At 38.0% G+C, this 22,053-nt stretch overlaps 1 protein-coding gene and 1 long non-coding RNA gene across 2 annotated transcripts in view; one reads left to right on the top strand and one right to left on the bottom strand.

Moving 5' to 3' along the window:
- Positions 1-5,317: 5,317 nt before the first annotated feature.
- Positions 5,318-20,527, bottom strand: LOC118766957. The gene is made up of 3 exons (XR_005002871.1): positions 20,516-20,527; positions 9,229-9,233; positions 5,318-5,401 (listed from the first exon to the last, which is right to left on the bottom strand). It is a non-coding gene; the product is annotated as an uncharacterized LOC118766957 (long non-coding RNA).
- Positions 8,242-22,053, top strand: part of LOC115221228 (centrosomal protein of 164 kDa-like) — a 108,914-nt gene continuing 95,102 nt past the window's right edge. The window contains exons 1-3 of the mRNA XM_036510833.1: positions 8,242-8,438; positions 9,126-9,195; positions 20,180-20,304. Coding sequence (XP_036366726.1) covers positions 20,238-20,304 — 67 coding nt within the window. The 5' untranslated portion in view covers positions 8,242-8,438; positions 9,126-9,195; positions 20,180-20,237. The remainder of the gene's footprint in view (positions 8,439-9,125; positions 9,196-20,179; positions 20,305-22,053) is intronic.

Raw genomic sequence — 22,053 nt, 5'->3', positions numbered from 1 at the left:
AAGCATTCATGTGACTGTCTGGAATGTTCGAACTGGACATCACATCGGACAGAAATAGATCGTCACCCGAGAATTTATCAAGTGTGACATATCGATCGCGGTATTATCTGCTGGTGAAATACTCAGACACCTTCACAATAACACACTAACTTGATAGTTCTGTCGATCGAACAACTAGAGTACTATTCACCAAGAGAACCATTTATTATTTTCACATAGCGGTGGACAGATAAAACTGAGTTGATGATTAAAAGCATCAAATTTATTTGAATTCAAAGAGAAAAGTGGTTGGCATCATGACAAATGAAAAAAAGTTTTAAAGTCTTTAAATAGGTTATGGTGGTGAACAAGAAACAAAAATGAAGTGAAGGAGGAGCTGGAACTTCATTTCTCAACTTTAAACGTCTTGTGTTAGTCTTATGAAATGCTTTACAACAGTAATTCTCATATTTGATTATGGGGTGCAGAACTGGGAGAACGTTGAACAAAATACCTAACGGTATTCGTCGCGGCTTTTAAATTCAGTGTTCAAACCTTGCTGAGTTCAGCTTTGGCTTTCATCCTTCCGGGGGCGATTAGATACCAGTCAAAAGTGAGGATCGATATAACCGACTGTTGCCCTTCCCCCAAATTTATGACTTTATGTCTATGTCAGAAAAAGTTTATAATTTATTGTGAATACGTTTCATGGATTACAGAGTGTTAAGAGAATTTACTGAAGAGTGACATTGTTACTCAATATGGAATGTAAAACTTACAAAATAACTACCGAACCTTGAATAATTGATGTCATTTGATCAAGTTTATGAAGAGGTCTTGAAATGGGTCAGAAGGGAAAGGGTATCCCGTCCCCTTCTTACAGGTTCCTCCCAAGCTGATGAAACAGATGTGGTGGATGTTCAGGTTGAACTTCCGTAATTTGACATCCGTGGAAAAAAAATTGGGTAGAGAAGGAATTTCAAGGGGTTCAGTCTCCAAGGATGAATGGTCAAACGAAGTGTTGAGTGATTGATTTAGGAAATGAATCACAATGGAGACGATAAAAGAACAGACAAGTGTAGCAACCGTACGGGTATTGCGAATATCCAATTCAGAAGTGCAGTAGCCATAGTAGTTGCTTTAGAATGAGGAAGAGACACAAACGGTGTGCCTGTGAGCAAGTGGTTGAGAATGTTGGTCAGTGAATTTTTATTAAGCAACCGAATCTTGGTAATCAGTAGGGTTATGTTTTGCATGTCTAAGTTACTACAGTCATGTATTAAATTATGTTGTAACATCAGGGCAATAATGCAACCTTCCCACTTGAAGCTCTAATCTCTTATTAACCCCTTACCCGGCAGAAACGAATATATGCGTTTTGACCGAAATCGTTTTTTTTCTATCTCTGACGAGTTAACTCGTCAAATGATAGACTCGCCAAAATCTGTTTGAATTAAAACAATTAAAAAATATGTCTGAAAAAATACATTTATTTTCAAAATAATTGTTGGGTAAGGGGTTAAAGTCATTTAGGTAACAACAGAATTAGAACTCAGAGCGTAAAGAGTCGAAATAAATACTATCAGGTATTTTGTTTGATATTCTAACATGTCAAACTTTTGACATGAAAAGTGTTGTCATGAGCGTAGTTGTGTATGTTGCTATATATCGGCTGTAATATGTTTATTCATTTATCTGTGTGTGTTTCGAAATTGGAAAAGAGGGAGCTGGGAGGAACGAACGATAAAGTGACAGGAGGTGCTTAACGAAGTGAAAGAGAAATAGGGCGACAATAAGACATACAATTACTACGGGAAGAAAATAGACAGATGCTGTTACCGGCATGAATAAATAACAAATAAAATGTTAATAAAGATATGAAGTAAGTCTGACAGGCTCTACTAGAGAGATAGATAGATACACTGAACAATGAGGTACATAATATCAAGAGACCAAATGATAGAGTTGACGATATATTAGAGGATTCAATTCTTTCTACTTTTCTTTTAAAATTGTTTTGTTTGTTACGTTTTTATATGTTGTGATTTCGTTGTGATGTTAATTATACTCAGAACGAATATCAAAACGAAAGAAGGGAGAAAAAATCCCCAATCCTTTGTTGAGAGGGACAGAGAGTAACCCCACGGCATCGAGTTAAGAACTCGTTATTGGGGTCTGTCACTTGGAGTGTGAAATTAATCGGTGAATAAAGGACTGCACTTCTAGAGAGTCCTGTTTACCAGTCAAAGGGTGTTGCTGAAATATTATTTAGTTACACATGCTTTTAAAAGCGAACTGTCACAGATTTAGAAAATGTATTCTGAATCAAAGAAAAGCGACACATTTTCAGTTTCTTTTCAAAGGCATCTGATGTAATTTGGTATCTCTATTCATGTTTCGAAAACAAAATATTCAGTCCAAAGGTTTTCGTTAACTATTGTTGACAGGAAATGACTTTTGATATAACTATTATTTTCGTCATTCAGACGCTATCCTTGGAACATTTTCCATTGCCTCTATCTTAAATTGCTTTATCATGAAAAATTTTCACACAAAACTATATTTTCTCAGTCAATCTCAGATCTGGTAAATAGGCGTTAGTCTATAATGCGCTGAGGAGGTCTAATAAGACTGAAGTATATCTGGAGTTGTAACCTTAACCGCTAATGATCAGATTCAATTCTTACTGCATATCACCATTTATTTTTTATCAATTTAAATTTCTGAATATTCTCCCTTGCTTTTTTTGTTGTTGTTGACGAAAAGTGTTCTTAATACTTCTCATTACTTGTGTAATTTCAATTGACTTACATTTTTCGCTCATTACATTAAGTATATCAACCCACATTCAACTATACCGTAGTCATGTTGAAAACACCTCAGAGAAGTTTCCCAATATCTTCATTTAAAAAAATTATCGGATACCTTTGTCGATTAGACCAAATCAAAAACAAAATCAAAGAACATGCAGTCTTTTATTGTCAGTGTAAAGTGATTAGTGTAAGGAGTACCATAATCTATGTAGGCCATTACAATCACAAGAGGTTCCTGACGCCCATGTCGTCAATTTTAGCCTTCGTCACAGACCAACGATCAAAACCATTTTATTCTCTACTTTATTTATCTCATCAAATTTATTATAAATTGTCCTTTCTAAGATCTATGAATGGAAACACTGAAACTGAAGACATCGAAAAGTGTAAATTTATAAAAGTCAGAGGGAAAATACAATTGATCGAAGAATCTGGAAGTATTTTAAAAATTATTTTGGCCAAGGTCAGTCATAATCAAGTAGAATTATGATCAAATCATTCCAGCTACTACCACTCCATTTTCTGACACAGTGTATCTAGGACTACATTATCATGTGCGTCCTTCCATTATTTATTTATTTAATTATTAGCAATCGTCTGCGTCGGCAAAAATCAGGTCAATAGAATTCAGAAAATGTCTGAGAATAACAAAGGGTCTGATCAATGAATTTCCTGGTTTGCTGGTATTTTGCAGAACAGAACTACGTATAAATAACTTCAAGCGGCTTGCTTGCTCAGTCATTCACATACAATGATCTGTACAATAAACCTCAAGTTTTTATTTTTGCTTTCAATTTTGGCCGACTGCGAAATCAATACGTGTATATCATAAAGGCAAATAATTTCAATAATAAACTTATGGTGCTTATTAGAAGTGAATAGTTTATTTTGGCTTTTCATAGCTTATGGCAACGACTATTCTGCTATTCGTAAATATTACTGCCTAGACTAAAGCCATATTTGATCTGTGACTATCCCATCATTTTCGGGCATATCACGAAATCAGTCATGGCAATCTGCCTAACGAAATATTACACATGTATTGGATGAAATTGATCATTTTTTACCAGCTGATTTTAAAAATTACAAAGAAATTATCCTATCACGAACAGTTTCTTCACAAAATTGATCATCGCATTTTACCATTATGCCCAAATTTGACTTTGGTCTTTTATTATTACTATTAATTGCCGTATTTAAATAGACTATATCAGTATAAGTAATAGGTGTAATTCTGAAAAACAAGCATCTGGTAACGTTTAGACCGCTTCAGCTACTCTGAGATGTGTCTGCATCACTGTTGCTTTAGACACCCGCAAGCATTGAGGAAAGAAAGGAAACTCGTCAAGAATAAATATTTTGAAAACTCTCTTAGTGATTCTGAAAAATATGCATGGATTAGTTTTAAAGATATGATGAAGAACTTCTTGGATCCAAACAACAAATACATGATGAGAAGAATGCTGGAAAATTTCGAGGCTGTAGTGAATCTTGCATTCATGAAGTGGATACGATCCACCATAGCCAAATTTAAATTAACACTGCAACAGAACTTTTCCCACGGTGGAACAATGGTTTTTCTGTGACAGCAGTTTTACATTTTCCAGATGCCTTTAGCTAGGCCGAAATAAAGTCTTCACTACTTGACCCTTTCTAACCTCTTCTACTTTACCAAAAGCTAGCATAAAGATAACAAGACCACCAACAAATCTATTGTTTTCAATGATATATCTATCCTTCTGGATAGTTATAAAAAGCAAGAACATCCCAAGTAAAAATCAGTTCGTCACAGTCGTGATGACTCAACGGAGTTCGTTACAGTCGTGACGACTCAACGAGGTCTGGCTGACCAACTTTAGTCAGAGGAAGAAAGCAACTGTGAGACAACACCCTACAATTCTCTCTAGCTCTAATTCTGTTCTCTTACAATATCATTCTATCTGTCTCAGCAATTACTACTAAACAATGAAGAGAACCCAAACTCAAACTTTACTTCGCATGCTTTTGGATGTATCAAAACCTGCTCGTCGAGGCAAGGTATTTGTAAATAAATATTTCCTTAAAACTTCATGCATTGTTCATCTTTCACATCTTACAACATGCAATTATAACAACAAAATAATTATCGTCACACCAGCTGACCACAACATATCATAATAATGTGTACCTAATCAATATCTGCCGTTACAAGGCCTTAGGATATAAAATGAGTTTTAAAGTTCATTTCTTACACGTCCATTTGGGTAACTTTGCAGAAAATTTGATGGATGTGAGTGACGAGCAGGAGAAAAAGTTTTATTAAGACGTAAAGGAGTTGGAAAGAAGATATCAGTGAAGATATATGATGGCCGATTATTTTTGGATGATGCATCGTGAATGTTCATCAATTGCTCACAAGCGAAAGAGTAGCAGGTGTAGTTTCCGAGAGTAAAAGAAGAGATTCTGAGGTGCTGAATCCAAAAAATGAATGGTAATCTTGTAAAGATCTATTTCCTTACCTTTCAATTACATTTGAGCCATTTTATTTTGCTAAATAAAGTATCAAATTACTTTTTATTAGTTTCATTTTGTCGTACCCGTTGCGGATTTACCTACAAATTATGATATATCTCTTATTATAAAAGGCAGATTTTATCTGCCCCCCTTTGTAACTTATAGAAATCTACAATATAGGATTTCTTCAATTACAATTTACCTAGCATTTTTAAGAGTAGAATGCATCGGGTCATGCCAGGTCCAGTTTTTAAAATTTAAACTCCAATTAAGCAAAATTTACAGAAAACTCACATTCTGGTGTGTATGTCAAATGCTTTTCTTAATGTGGTTTACACCACACGCACACGCACACACACAGTGTGCAACGAATAAAATGAAAGTAAATAGCGACAGAGTGATTTGAGGAAGACTAAACTGAAAGTATTTAAACCACTACTCAAAAAATAAAAAAACACAGCAAACAGAAACAAATAAATACATAACGATTTACTCCTCACACAATTTCTTCAATTAGAGTTTACCTAAGATTTTTTAAAGTACTCCATTCGGTTATGCCATAATATATTTCTTTCAATTTCACCCCCAATTAAGACAAAATTCGAGAAAACTCAATATTTTAACATTTCACTCCGAAAGCATTGATGTACATGTGTGCGTGCGTGAGTGTGTGTGTGTGTGTGTGAGTGTGTGTGTGTGTGTGTTTGATGGGTTGTGCGACACAGAAAGTGTGGTGTGTAAGTGAAGTGCTTTTGTTAGTGTGTGTAAAGAGACAGACAGAGTGAAAGACAGAAATAACTGAACTTTTTTTATTCACTTTTTGTAGTGAGTGACTGAGAGAGAAAAGAGAGAGAGAGGTTATGTATGTATATATGTATGTATGGCTTCAGTGACACACACACACACAAAAGCACATACCTACGTACACCTAAAGCACGCACACACACACACACAAGCGGAGCGCGAACTTCAAAATTTTGGTAGTATTAATTTGCGAGCGTACTTCTAAGCGCGCGTAATTGAAAGTTTTCACTATGATATCATCACGTGCGAAAAAATTCGAAGGGTTTTGAACAATTGAGATACAGATGTCACGCCTGTATTGAAACCATTGCTAAGCTGCCGTAATTGCTTAATTAAGACTTTGTTTAAATTGAAAGGGGCAAATATGAGACGAGGTTGAAAAAAAATGTACTGCTGGTATTTATATAATTCACTACTATTTTGCTACAATGTCATGAAAAAGAAAAAATTTAGGTATGTAAATCGAATTCGCCACCCCCTTTTCCCCGTTCGCGTTTGTGTAAAAAAAATTATTATTTAAGTTTTAAAAATTATTTATTTTGTTCAAAAAATATTAATATTAATTAATTTTCAAGAATTATTTAATTTTATTCTGTAAAATAGTAATTAATTCATTTATCTGTAAATCCGCGAGGTTGTTACTCAGGCACCTAGAATGGTAACCTTCAACTAACACTATCTCCTCCGAGACCCTGCGGCGCAAGTTGACCAAAATTGAGAGTATGGTAGAAGAAGGGTTGCTCTTCCTTCCGTAGAACATAAAATTCAAATCGGACCATGTTAACACCAAAAATTATTTACATCAAAAAGACGCTTTTTTCTATGAAAATCCCTATTTTTTACGATTTTTTCACTGCTGTGTCGCCACTCTTCGGTGTATTTCGACCAGAAAAATGTTCACAAAATTTTTACTTTTCAAAATTACAATTCCAGCGGGTCGAAACAAACCCGAGCAACGCCGGGCGATACTGCTAGTTTTAACATAAAATTGTGAGAAAACCTTAGGGAATATTTCTTTCGTTTTTTTTTTTGATATTTCGAATTAGCACCAGCAAAATATATATCTGTGCCTTCTACATATATTTTATGTCATGTATTGTTGGTTACGCTGATCGTGTTGCTCGATTTCCCGAGTTCCACCCTGTGTATCTGTTCTCTTCTCCGTGGATACGGCTGAGGTGACAGCTCGTGTTGGTCAGCCACATGCCACAGGTTCACAACGGATGAGGAAGTATCTATCAGAGATGGGGACTGACTGGGACACTGCTCGGAGGGTTGTCCGGGACACCTCGAGCAAATATCGACAAATGATGGATGCAACGACGTGCTGCAATAGCGCATGTCTCCATTACAACCTGAATGTTGGCTACAGCTTTTCAGTGGAAGAGTCATTGGTTCATTGCATTTCCGATAGCAAGGGCGATATCAACTGAGTTCGTGCATTTGACCTTTCGAAGCTTGCATCTCATCGGCAGAGATAGCTCATATGATAATCGAATGTCGAAAGCTCCTGTGCAGAATCTGGGTCTTGACATCGGGTTCTGAGAAGCGAATGCAGCCATAAAACGGTATCTGTTATACTGCAGTGATGGGCCGTGGCTTGACTACATTTTGTCGGGAACTGTTGCCGTAGCAACCAGTCTCCTATGTTGTAGAGTGTTGATAATGATTTTTTTTCGCAACATCAGTTCCATTAACTACAATTATCCTTTTTATTATTATTTTATGTATAATAAATAGCTGATTGAGCATGTTATATGAGACATTCATCTAACATAATAACCCAGATTACTTCGAATTTAGACTTTTGTAAATGGTTTCCCCTATCACTCCAAGTTTCTGTGCTGCTGTATTACATATTGATTTGTCTATAGCAGCCTTCTTCCGATGGTTCTGCTCAGAATGTCAAACTGCATTTCTCATAGGCTATCTGCAATTCCTAAAGTGCATTGCAAAGTTTGATGGAACCGTTTCCCTTGATAGACATTATTTTGCCTTTTGATATATCGAATGATGCTTTCCTATCGTCTGCATAGGCTTTGATACTGACAAGGCCTCCGATTCAGCTACCTAGTGTCGCATTCATTTCTCCTGCCAACTTTACTATTGTCGCATTGCTTTCTCCTGTCAACTTAGTAGTTGTCGCATAGCTCTCTTACACCGACGGACACCTGTCATTGCAGTCAGCGTGGTGTCGTCAATGTACTGGTACCGCTCATCTTCACAAGTGCTGACCAATTCATCTATGAAGATTAAGAACAATAATGGCCCACCTTATTGAGTCTTATGGGTTGATGGAGTGATGGGTGTTAACTCAGATTGGGTGATTTTGATGTTTTGCCCCTCAAGGTAGATTTGAAGCCACTTTAACAGTTCCTTATGCATTCCATTGTGTTTGAGTTGGATGTAAGATCCATAGTGTCAAATTTCTCAAAAAGCTCTTTTGGTTCCAAGTCTATGATATATATGTCCTGGCCTACATCAAAGTAGTTGTTCCTAATCTAAGAGAGCTAAGTCAGAATACCTGCTGTACAATATTGTTGATGTTGTGGTTTAGCACTTGGTGAACTCTGAATATGCAGGCCTGCAATGAAAACCCCCCATCCATAACCATTCTTATTTTCAAACATGATGTCTAAGATGTGTTATTTCTTTTTTAAAACAGATATGATTTGAGGGAAATTTAGTCGCTATTTCTAACAGATTGAGTGACTACGTTGAAGTTCCCAAATATACTGAGGAGAGCATGTATATATATATATATATATGTATATATATATATACATACATACATACATATATATATATATATATATATATATATATATATATATATATATATATATATATATATAATATATATATATATATATATCAGACGTGTGTGTGTATGTGATTGGGTGCGGGCATGTACGTACACGTATAGGCATTCATATTAAAACATGAACTATAAAATGAAAACAAAAATATTTCGCTTTTCAGCTCGGCCATTCCACTTTTTGCTATTAACGTTCATTTCATTCAATTCACCTGTAGCTGAGTTGCGGAATACTTGTTGGCGTCCAAAAACCTTGGGAAACGGGCAGTTAAAAACAAGTATTTCAAGGTAAGGCAACTACTTTTGATTTGATATAATAACTTTAACTGATACAATAGCAACACAGTCACACTTCTCTCGTTTTTTTTTCTTTCTATCTCACTCTCTTGCTTTTCTAGTATTTTTTTTCTTCCACAGTCTTTCTGTTTGTTTACCTTAATGTATATATATTATGTATGGTATGTATGTATGTATGTATGGTATGTATGTATGTATGTATGTATATATGGTATGCATGTATGTATGTATCGTGTATGAGTATTAAACAAAAACATTGATATGTTTCTGTTTAGAAAAATACACCAGTTATTATATAATTATGGTGGTAGGGGTGTATTTATATTTTTCAGTTGTGTTTACACCTGTCTATTACGTAGTGTTGGATAAAATCCATAGATACAGTATACCCCCGAAACAAAACATTGTTAACACACCAGTAAACCCGTATTTTGTAAAGCATCTATTTGGTTCTTTCTTCTGCAGTCACCCTCATTACTTAATCAGTTTGTCAAACGTTATTGATTCTCTGCAAAGCCGATTGACTAATCAACACGACAGTTGTTAGGCTACCAACAGGTGAATTGATAATGAATACCTGTTGACAGTGAAATTACGACCTACAATAAATTTCTTGACGTCTATACGGTATAAATCGGCAGTTTTATCATCACTACAGCCCCTTAAGTTTGCCTCTTCTTTGTTTTCTTCTGATTTTTTAATTAAAAGCTTATATGTTTATAGTTACATAATGCATTTTGTTGTTTAGCCCCAAGTAGTCTTGATCAAATAGACTTGTTATCAAAGGCATTCCATGTACAGGGAACAGGGCAACATTATCCATCATGAAGTATTCTAAAAGGATAGGATATAGTTTGAGGGAGATTTAGTGCTGTTTCTAGCAGACTGAGTGACTACATAGAAAGCTCCTCGCCAGCTCGTTGTTCTTCCTACTAAAATCATCTTTTTTACAGATACCGGCATCATCCAATATATCATTTTTTTAAAGACGGTAATGTGTTTTAGAGGCTATTTGGCTGCTATTTTCAGTAGTTCCCTCAATTACTCGTTCTATATTGGTTTATTTTGTTTACAGCATGCATTTTGTGAACAATTGAGTCGTTTAGTTGGAGCGGGAGAGGATTTCTAGTGGATCGTGGGTTCACTACATAGCTATATACTGATTAGGGAGAAATGGATGAAATGATATTTGTGATGCAAGTAAACAAGAAATGGATGTATATTCAGGAATCGATTATTAGTTGCAGGTTTAGCTGTCCGACAGCTTTACTTCAGTGATGTTCGTTCACTCTTCAGTTTGTATTAAATTCCTTTTCATGGAGTACCATCCCAGTTCTCTCCGGAAAGAGTAAGGATGAAATTGACCTTAGTGTATTGATTTAAACCAAAGGAACCTCTATGTCTGGTTCTCAACAAGGGTCCATATGCGATTTTGTTATTAAAATGTGTATCAACAAATTGGTTATACATCTATAATAGACAAAATATTTTAATTTTTTTTATACAATTCCTTACAATATTTAATTATGAAAATATAATAGGATTTTTTAAAGATTGGACCCTCATAACCATAAGAAAAAATGGTTGAGAAACACTGCTGTACACATGGTCGTTCTACCAGCTAGAAGAAGAAGCTAAATTTCTTTCGAATCACAACTTGAGAAAGTAAAAGATATTGGATGATGCAGTCCTAATTAACCCTAAAAAGACAGGATGGTAATAGCGGGAATGCTTAATTCAGAAGGCCTGGGCAGTGTTCAAACTTGTGGGCTGCAGTTTTGCACTTTTGTCCCTGAAGTATTGTGAAATATTGCACAGAAGAATATTTTTGAAGGAGGTCAAAGGTTACACACCTTTTTTTTTTTTTTAATTGGACCCTTTAGTCTGTAGATAGAAAGTTACAACTGTTCTGTACCCCCAAATACTGTATAATAGATAGTGGAAAATAGTTTCTAGCTAGAAAAAAAAATTCCTTTACAATACTTAAATAAATTAGGACAGTATTTTGAGAAAAAGCATGTTTTCCCAGAATAAAAACAAAAATGTCAATCAAACTTTATTTTAGGTTCTAAATTTGTATATTATTTTGTGCATTTTTATTAAGCTCAACTTGAATCATCTTCTGGATGTCTTGAACACAACAGTTCTGAGTGGATTCACATTCCTGGACAAACTGTCATCATTTTGTAAAGCTGTTTATCCAAAATATAAATATGATAATATTTATTTTAATATTAGTTTCAGATTTAGGCACAAGGCCATCAATTTTTGAGGAGAGCATAAATTGATTTCGGCAATCCCAGTACTCAACTGGCACTTATTTTATCAAGCTTGAAAGAATGAAAGGCAAAGTTGACCTCGACAGAATTTGAACTCAGAATGTAAATATAGACAGAATACCACTAAGCATTTTGCCCAGTGTGCTAATGATTCTGCCACCTCACCACCTTAAAAAAAAGAATCACAGCATTTATCTTAATATTAATAAACCCATGAAAGGCTGGGTTTGGCTTTTGATTGATTTTTTGGCATGTAAAAGAACCATCCGAACGTGGCCGTTGCCAGCACTGCCCCAACTGGCCTCTGTACCGGTGGCACGTAAAAAGCACCAACCAATCGTTGCCAGCCTTGCCTGGTACGTAAAAAGCACCCACTACACTCACGGAGTGGTTGGCATTAGGAAGGGCATCCAGCTGTAGAAACACTGCCAGATCAGACTGGAGCCTGGCACCGCCTCCTGGCTTCCCAGACCCCAGTCGAACTGTCCAACACATGCTAGCATGGAAAGCGGACATTAAACGATGATGATGATGATAACCTCCAGAGAGCTGAAAAGCACTGTTGGCTCTAGTGAGATTTGAATATAAAATGTAAAAAGGGACTGACACTTCTACAATACCTTTATTTCTGTTCTATCATAATAATTCAGCTGGTACTCTCAGTTTCACATGAGTATTTTATGTACATGTGTGAACAAAGCTGTTGCAGCAGCAACTGTGGATGTGATGATGGTCTTGTTTGATTAGGTTGCCAATGAGCTGAGAGTGGGTCATATATACACAGGGTATTCAGGCTAGATTTGACAATTTTTTTATGTCTCCTTTCTCCAGGAACAGTTTCATGTGTTGGTGAATAGTCAGTGGCATTGGAGAGAGTATAAAGATTAAAGTTGTAGTTGAGAAAAGGTTTGCTGACATGCTGAACTGGAAGCCATTTGAGTTTGGAAAAAAGTTACCTTTGTCATGATGATTCGTGAACATTGTAAAGGCTGTAAGATGTGACACAGACATCATAAAAACCAAGTTCCCCATAATTGTGATGGTCTTTGGGTGTGTCTCCAGTGAGGGTGATGTCTTGCTACCTCCATGTCTTTGAACAGGGCCTTAGGCTCAATTCAGACAGCTATGTAAAGCTGCTAGAGACTGTGGTCAAATCCTGGTTGGAGAGGGTTCTTGCTGGGAGGCCATATGTGTGGTAGCAGGATTTGGCTCCTTGCCATCCTCTGGGAAGAGTCAAAAGTGGTTGTCAGAGAATTGCTATGACTTCACCAGCCCCAACTTCTGACCTCTTAATTCCCTCAATTGTAATCCCTTGGATTACAATATGTGGGATGTGGTTGAGAAAGACATCAACCACTCTGCCTGCATCATCAAGGTGAAGCTAGGGGCCAAGATGAAGGAGGTGTTCAAATATCTTCCCAGGGCACAGTGGGGGGGCTCTCATGTGCCAGGTTCTGGAGCTGTCTTGAGGCTATGGTGGAAGTTGAGGGAAGCTACTCTGAGTTAACTGTCATCTCCCAGCCATAATCTTGTTGATATTTTTGATTTTTTAAAAATACTTTTATTTTTGGATGGGATATTGCTTTTTTTTTTTTTTTTTTTGCCCTTTATGTAAACTGTCAAATGCAGCCCAAACACCTTGCATATCATGGACTGAACTTTAAGTTTAGAAGCAGCATATAAATTAGAGCTGCTGCACTGCATGTGAAATTAAGGTACAGAATAGTACCTACACTGCCATCAGTTCAAATCTTACTATAGCAAATGTGTTGTATTCCTGGATAAGTCACATAGCTCTGTTTACCTCAGTTTGATTCTCATAAGCATGTCCCTCCAGTGTTGTTCTTCTTCAAAAGTGGTTAGCTCTGATACAAGCAGACCTATTAATCAGAGGCATTTCTATCTGTGACAGTTATCTCTCTTCATATAGCTACGACCTGCTCAATGTGCCTTTTCATTTCTATTAAGGTGATTTAAAAGAACTTAACTCTAGTGACTAAATAAAGGCTCTGTTGTTTAATTATATCATATCACAAGTAGCTATTTAGCTGTTTTAACTACTCTAGCAATAAAACAAAAAGCATCCTACCCATGATGCTTAAGGAAATTGATGTACAACAGCAAAAATATAAGTTTAACCCTTTCGTTACTGTATTTATTTTGAGATGCTCTGTGTTTCTTCCAATTACTTAAAATATAACATAGAATTTAGTAAAATAACTTGGTTATCATTCAGCCAGTGTTAGGAACATAAATTGTGACTGAATTTTGTGACAGATTTTAATTCAGAACTTTTGAAAACAAGACATTTGTATTCAGAGCCAGAGCCAGTTTCAGCTGAGTTGGTAACAAAAGGGTTAACCCTTCAGTATTCAGATTACTCTTTCAAATGTAATGCTTTTATATTCATATTGCTTTGAATTAATCATGCATTATTTTGTAGCTTCGAGACTTCAATGATGTGATTGTTTATTTTTAGAATGACATTGTTGGTTAGGTATGAGAGATCGCATCTGGCCAGTTGAATATAAAACAGGTATTATATTTGGACCAGATATGGCCAGTTGAATATAAAACAGATAGAATATTTGGACCAGATATGGTCAGTTGAATATAAAACATGTAGAATATTTGGGCCAGATATGGCCAGTTTAAATGCTAAAGGGTTAAGGAATTGGGGAATTGTGCTGTTATTGCTGTTTAGACCTGGGTCAGCCCTGATCTAGCAGACTTATGAACCAAGGCTTTCCATTTGTGATTATCTTTTTGGTATATTCAGACTACATTATTGTTCATATCCTATTTTTAATCCTTCCACATTCAGATTTCTCTATCAAATGTAATCCTTATTTATTCACATTGTTTTGAATTAATAATAATAATAATAATAATAATAATAATTGTGTACAGTGCTCAGGTGCACTACAACTCATCTAAAGTGTATATATAATCAGGTGAAGTTTCGGCGGATTTCGGAAAGCATGAGGGCCTTAAAAGATGCAGTGTCATGGCAGTCAACAACTGACGCAGGCAGTTTATTCCATGCTTCAGCAACTCTGAGCGTGAAAAAATGTTTCCGAAAGTCATGGGAGCTGTATTGTTTTCTGACTTTGTAGGCATGTCCACGTGTGTTAGACACATGGAGATCAAAAAGGTGTTCAGTGTTGTTGTTGGTGAGGTGGTTGATAACTTTGTGGGTGTTTACCAAGTCCGTCGCCAAACGCCGGAGCTTCAGTGAATCCATGCCCAGGGAAACAAGGCGCTCAGAATATGGTAGGTGTCTGATGGTTGCACGTCTCTGGACAGATTCCAGGAGGTCAATGTTCTGTGCAAGATAGGGGTTCCAAACTGATGATGCGAATTCCAAGTGTGGTCGTACCATAGCTGTATACAGTTTTAAATAGATGGCTGGAGAGCGGCTAACAAAAGACCTGCTGAGTGATGCCAAGACACCCTCGGCCTTCCTGACAATCTTAGAGATATGCTTTGACCAACGCAGATCACTGCTGACAGTGATGCCTAGGTCACGCTCGCAAGAGGATTTCTTGATATCAGTGTTGTGGAGGGAGTATGTGAACGCAGGGTTTTTTCTCCCAAAATGCATGGTGGTACACTTGTCCACAGCCAGTTTCAGTTGCCAGTCTGTGATCCATTGCTGCATTGTGTCTAGGTCTGATTGCAGGAAAGAGTTGTAGACATCAGGATCTGTCCTCTTGATTTCAAGGTACAGCTTGATGTCGTCTGCATATTTCAATACTGTGGCATTCTTTAAATTGGCATCTATGTCGTTAATGTATGCCACAAACAAGAGGGGGCCAAGGACAGATCCCTGTGGTACACCCGATGACATCTCATATGGTGTAGAGTGCTGTCCTAGAACTGTGACTACCTCCTTTCGGCTGAGGATGAAGGATTTCAACCAGTTAAAATGGTCATCCCCCACACCCATTGCAGAGAGTTTCACCATAAGCCTTTTGTGTGGCACAGAGTTGAAAGCCTTAGCAAAGTCAAGGTAGACAACATCCACCCATGAGCCACTGTCAGTAATCTGAGTAATGTCCTCAAGGAACTCGACAAGCTGGTCACTGCAGCTGGAGTTAGGGACAAATCCATATTGTGAGGGTCGGATGAGACTGTGAGAGCTCCAGAAGTTCCAGAGTGTTTCTCTGACACACGATTCCATCAGTTTTGCAATACAGCTAGTGAGACTGACTGGGCGATAGTTGACAGGTGATGTGCGGTCGCCCTTTTTGAACAGAGGAATGACACTGGCAGTTTTCCACTGCTCCGGAGTAGCACCATTGTTGAGACAGTACTGGAAGAAAATAGAAAGCTGGTGTAAAAGGAAGTGCCTGCCACGTTTGAGAAGCAGGTATGTAACTCCATCGAGACCAGGGGAGGCATAGTTGCGCTTATTTTGAAGGTGACGTCGCAGCATTGCAGGTGTAAATTCCATAGTTGTTATGGAGTTTGCTGTTAGTGATGGTGAAGATGGTACATTTTGACTTTCAACAGTGAATATGTTTGCATAGCACTCGGCAATGAGTTCTGCGCATTCCTTGGGGTCGTCAGTGATCTGGTTTGTGTGAGGGTTGCGAAGAGGGCCCACTGGAGAGTGAGGTCTCTGCTTTGAGTGCACATATTTCCAGAAAACCTTGCTGTCAGGATTGGCTGCTATGCACTGTTCAAATTCAAGCACTGCTTTTTTTGTCACTTGCTTGAGATGGTTGGAGGATTTATTCCGCTTCTTCTGTTGGTGTCTGATTTATGCAACCTGTATTCCCGTTCAGCAGTCCGACGTTCCCTCCTGGCAAGTCGGACCGCTGAAGTTTCCCAAATTGCCCTTTTGGGGCGGTTCTTCTTTTTTGTTTACGTGGCACTGATGCTGCACATGCTGCCCATATTGAGTCCAGGATACTCTGGAGTATAGTATTCACATCTCCAGAGTTGTAGAATTCACGCCAGTTTGGGTGCTGTAGTTCAGTGTGGTACAGGTTCCAATCTGCTCTCTTCCAATCGAAGGAAGCAGATTGGAGATGGTTCAGGTTTTTGTTGCCCGCAAGAGCCAGATTGGCGATGATCATAGCATGATCAGAGTCACCTAGAGGTTCCTCCGTAGTGCAATTGATAACCGCTTCAGGAGTTGTGGTGAAGAGCAGGTCCAAGGTGTTGTCGCCTCTTGTTGGAGAGGTGACTACTTGTGACCAGTTTGAGTCCAGCACAAGCTCAACAAAATCGTTTGCACTCTGTGGCCAATGGAAGGTCTCCCAATCGATCTCAGGATGATTGAAATCGCCTGCAATAAACACATAAGTGGCTGTTTTCCTGGCAGCAGCTCGGAGGACATTGCAAAGCTGTGTGTCCCGATGGTAACTTGGGGGACGATAAACAACGCCAAGCAGGAGTGTTGACATGGTCATACGCACGTCACAGAAAAAAAACTTCTTGTGATTCGTTCAAATCGGCACAAGGAATTACCAAAAAATTTGAACGAACGTAGACCATCACACCACCACCACGGCGGTTAGTGCGGTCCTTACGGAAGAGGTTGTACCCCGTAATGTTGAAAACCCCATCACAGAGTAAGGAATGCGCCCATGTTTCCGTGACAGTGATGAAGTCAGGGTCAACACTTCTGACGTAGGCGTTGAACAAATGTATTTTGTTGCATAAACTGCGAGCATTTAAGGACAACAATTTGTACCCTGCTCGCAGTTTATGATGGTGTGTAGAGGATGGCAGGTTGTTCTGGCTTAGTTTCCCTGAGTTGCTGTAGTCTTTTTAGTTATTGTGGGTAGAGAGCACTCAGACCAGCTGGTATCTCTCTTCCACGTTTCAGCAGTCTTGACAAATCTCCAGATTTGTCCATCTTCCCGAAGACTGAAGCTTTCCTGTAGAGCTGAGTTCCTATTCAGGGAAGCCACTACACGTAGCTTCGGGCGTACATCGGACGGTAAGCCTGGGCGTGTTCGGAAGGTGGTCCGATTTTCCCGCCCAGCTTTAACTGAGGCCAGATGGTAAGAGGTTGCCTCAGTGGGGTCCGTAAAAGACAACTTGATGAGCCTAGGTTTTGGGCCAGGTCGTCCAAGGCGGATAGCACCCATTGGGGGAACGCAGCCTAGGTCTTTGGCTGAGTTGGCAGCAAAAGCCTGAAGATCAGCCATGTCTTCTGGCACCCCAATGGCAATGACTTCATGGGTGGCAGAATCCGCGGTCTTAAATGCGACAAGAGGTACAGGTACAGGGAGGTTCTTTAGCAGAGCATTCCGATAAGACCCCTCATTGTGGAGTCCAACCTGAATGGTTGCTTTTATTCCTGCTACTTCCCCTTTTAAAGCACAGATCGATTGTTGCAGTTCTGCAAGAACCGCACTGGTCAATTGGTGTTGTTGTTGTTGCTGCTGTTGCTCTGGTTGTGGTTGATTTTGTTGTTGCTGTTGTTGTTGTTGATGTTGTTGTTGCTGCTGCTCTGGTTGTGGTTGATTTTGTTGTTGCTGCTGCTCTGGTTGTGGTTGATTTTGTTGTTGCTGCTGCTGTTGTTGTTGCTGCTGCTCTGGTTGTGGTTGATTTTGTTGTTGCTGCTGTGCTGTTCCGCCTCCTCCACGGGAGTGGCAGGGGGAGACACAATCGTCGGTTGTGGAGGCACGCAGGCCTGACACTGAAAAGTCCAAGATTTAAGCTGAACCATCTTCCAGAGTCTATCCATCATAGCATTATGATGGCTCTTTTTTGGCCTGGGATCTTCTGAAAGTCCGTGGCACATTGGAGGCAGACAGAGATGAGACATGTCCCACATTCGACCCAGCGATTACGGAACGTATTTTCGGGTTCCGTACAGATGTGGCAGGTGTGATTTTCTGGGCAGTGTTCTATTTTAGAGCAGCGACCAGTCTTATCGCACGCCGCTATGGATTTCACCATGGCGATTCTGTTGGTTCTGGTCATCCGTAGAGACAGAAAATGTAAACAACAATACGATAAAAGTAAAATATAAAATATTTGTTTTTGATTCGTTCTTTTTTGTGTATATTCCTTGTTCTTAAATATTGCGTGTGTATATACACATGTTTCGTTCTTTTTTGTGTATATTCCTTTTTTTCTTAAATATTGCGTGTGTATACATAAAAGTATTTGTGCGTATAGACACGGAGAAAGTTTGTAAACAGAAATGAAATTTTTGATTTTTTTGCAGTGTAGTCCGTCACATTAAATAGTGTGATTTATTTTCACTCTGCACGTATATACATGTGTGCTACAAGTATCTATGTATGTATGTATGTCACTGCTTTATAAATTTTGGACGTACTTACTGTCGTTCAACGATTTCTTTTACCCTCAACTACACGTGGTGAATTCTTCCATTGTAGATCTGTGGTGGTCATCGTCGTAATATTTTCTCTTTAGTTTCCTCGCCAAATTGATTATACCCTAATCAAACCATTTGTTTGTCTACTTGTGAATGTGTCTTTGTTTTAGTAACATTGTATTTTCCTCCTTTTCCTTTTTCATTCCCATATTATATGGAACTTCGGTGGACAGCTACTCTAAGACTCCAGCTGCCAGGTCGCCATGTCTTGAAAATCAAATATGATTAATCATGCATTATCTTGTAGCTTCAAGATTTTGATGATGTGATTATTTATTTTTTTAATTTATTAAAATGACATAGTAGGGTAGGTGTGAAAGGCTGGATCTAGCCAGTTTGAACATAACATAGGTAGGATATCTGAATCTGATGTGGTCAGTTTAAATGCTAAAGGGTTAAGATGGCAGGGTGTGGCTTGTGTTAGATTTTGCTGCTATTTCTAGCGAGTCAAGTAACAGTATAGGGGCTTCAACAGTGGCTAGTGGTGAACTGTGTCATTTGTGTATGTGTGTATGATATAAAAGTAAATTGTCATTGATGGGGAGGAAGTGCTAGACAGGAGTCAGAAAGAGATGGGAAACAAAAGTAAATTAAAATAAAATTCCTCAACTTTTTAGTATTCAATGTATAATAATAATAATAATAATAATAATAATAATGAAATTATTGTATAAAGTGCTCAGGTGCACCACAACTTTTCCTTCTTTTTCTTTTTGTACATCTGTTGGTCATTCTTTCTCTTTTTATATGACATTCTCTTACATTTCATGCAGAACTAGGAGGAGGCTACTTGTAGTGGATTTGAAACCAAATCACTAAATAGCTAAATAGACATCACAACTAAGTCACAGTAGTATCACTGACCAATCAGTGTCAAGCCCGCACATAATTCAGCTTTCTAGAACCTTCTTATTGAACCCTATATGATAGTGGTTTTTGGTGGTAACCCCAGAATCATGAGATTGCTACATGATGTTTCCATTCTCATTCCATCATCAGCTGTTGGCAGATAGAAGGCACAGAATTTGTTGTCATGAATGAAAAGTGACTATTTTCTAGTTGTGATGGGCCAACCACAATTGGTATACCAATAGATCTCAGTAGTATGTCTCTCCCTGTGCATAATTGTTGCTGTTTTTGTCAAAAGAGCAACATAGAAAACACTATGTGCATTGAATAAAGCTTCTGTTAATTGTTTGTGAGTGTTGTAGTTACTTCTACATGTAATCTTAGAAATACATTTTTTTTTCACCAGTAGCTACCACAACAATAACAACACCCATGGCAAAAGTAATAGTTGTAATTTCTTTTTATTATTCTTTTATTTTAGGTATTTTTTATAACAGACATTGTTGGACTTTTTTTTTTTTTTGTAAATTTGCGTCAAAATGTCCACTCAAAACCAAATTATCCTCGAAGAAACATTTGATGAAAATTATCAACCAACTGAAGAAGGTGAGTACTTTGAACAATTGGATATATATAGGGTATATATATATATATATATATATATATATATATATATATATATATATGTGCCTTCTATTTGTTTTAGTTGGACTATGGCCATGTTGGGGCACCACTTTGAAGAATTTTTAGTTGAATGAATCAATTCCCGTATTTCTTATTTTTTAAGCCTGGTACTTATTCTGTCCTTTTGCCAAACCACTAAGTTATGGGGACATAAACACACCAACATTGGCTGTCAGGAGTTGGTGGAAGACAAACAGACATGTACACACATATACACACACACAAAAGAGGCTTCTTTCAGCTTCTATCTACCAAATTCATTCACAAGGCTTTGTTGGGCCCGAGGCTATAGTAGAAGACACTTGACCAAGGTTCCAGACAGTGGAAATGAAGATAGAGCCATATGTGGTTTGGAAGCAAGCTTCTTACAACACAACAACTCTGCCAGATCAGACTGGAGCCTGGAGCAGCCCCAGGCTTCCCAGACCCCGGTTGAACCGTCCAACCCGTGCTAGCGCGGAAAACGGACGTTAAACGATGATGATGATGATGATATATATATATATATATATATATATAAATATATATATATGTCTATAAGTATCTGGACTGTTGTCATAGTAGTGAAGCTAAAGCACAGAATAAAGCCACTTAGCACAGATTGACCTTGAACTCTGCTGTGCATGCACTCTAAGTTTTAACATTCTAGCTCACTGCTGTTGTTTACAGCAGTGCTTGGAAGGGAGGTGTGTAGCGTGTGATCATCACATTGACCATGACAGAGAAAGATGAGCAGAGAATCTGCATCAAATTTTGTCAAAAGCTTGGTGATACCTGCTCAGAGGCCTACACAAAGTTTTCTATAAGTTTTCATCATTCTTGACACAATCAAGGAGATCTTGTGCAACTGGAACCCGTGTGTCTTTTTGGTCAGCTGAAAGCAGTTTTGGCACAAACTTCGCAGACACATTTCTGATACCCAAATCTTCAGTGATTGTGGACTGAACTGAACCGTAACTAATCTGCATATTCCCTGATAAATCACAGATGGTGAGTCAATGATTTCCCCTTGCTGCTGCATGCATATCTGCAATGTTTTTCTCAGTTCTACTGGTTGTGAGTCTCCCAAATGTAAACAGTGGAAGTGAGCTAGAACATTAAAACTTAGTGCACATGCACAGCAGAGTTCAAGGTCAATCTGTGCCAAGCGGCTTCAATCTATGTGTTTTAGCTTTGTTACTATGGCAACAGTCTGGATACTTATTCATCAGACCACATATTTATATATATATATATTTATGGTTCTGGGTTCAGTCCCACTGCGTGGCACTTTGGGTGCTAGTGTCTTCTACTATAGCCTCGGGCTGACCAAAGCCTTGTGAGTGGATTTGGTAGACGGAAACTGAAAGAAGCCCGTCGTATATATGTATATATATATATATGTATGTGTGTGTGTATAATGTTTGTCCCCCCCCACTTTGCTTGACAACTGATGGTGGTGTATTTACGTCCCCGCAACTTAGCGGTTCGGCAAAAGAGACCAAAAGAATGAGTCCTGGGGGCAATTTCCCGACTAAAGGCGGTGCTCCAGCATGGCCGCACTCAAATTACTGAAACAAGTAAAAGAGTAAGAGTATATATATATATATATATATAAATATATTAATTGATGATGATGATGGTTTATATATATTTATATGATGAATTATTATTAATAGTGAATTGGAGAAA

The sequence above is a fragment of the Octopus sinensis genome, linkage group LG18, assembly GCF_006345805.1.
Source record: "Octopus sinensis linkage group LG18, ASM634580v1, whole genome shotgun sequence".
Taxonomy (NCBI): domain Eukaryota; kingdom Metazoa; phylum Mollusca; class Cephalopoda; order Octopoda; family Octopodidae; genus Octopus; species Octopus sinensis.
The sequence above is the reverse complement of the archived record's forward strand: the minus strand, read 5'-3'. Positions and strand labels throughout refer to the sequence as shown.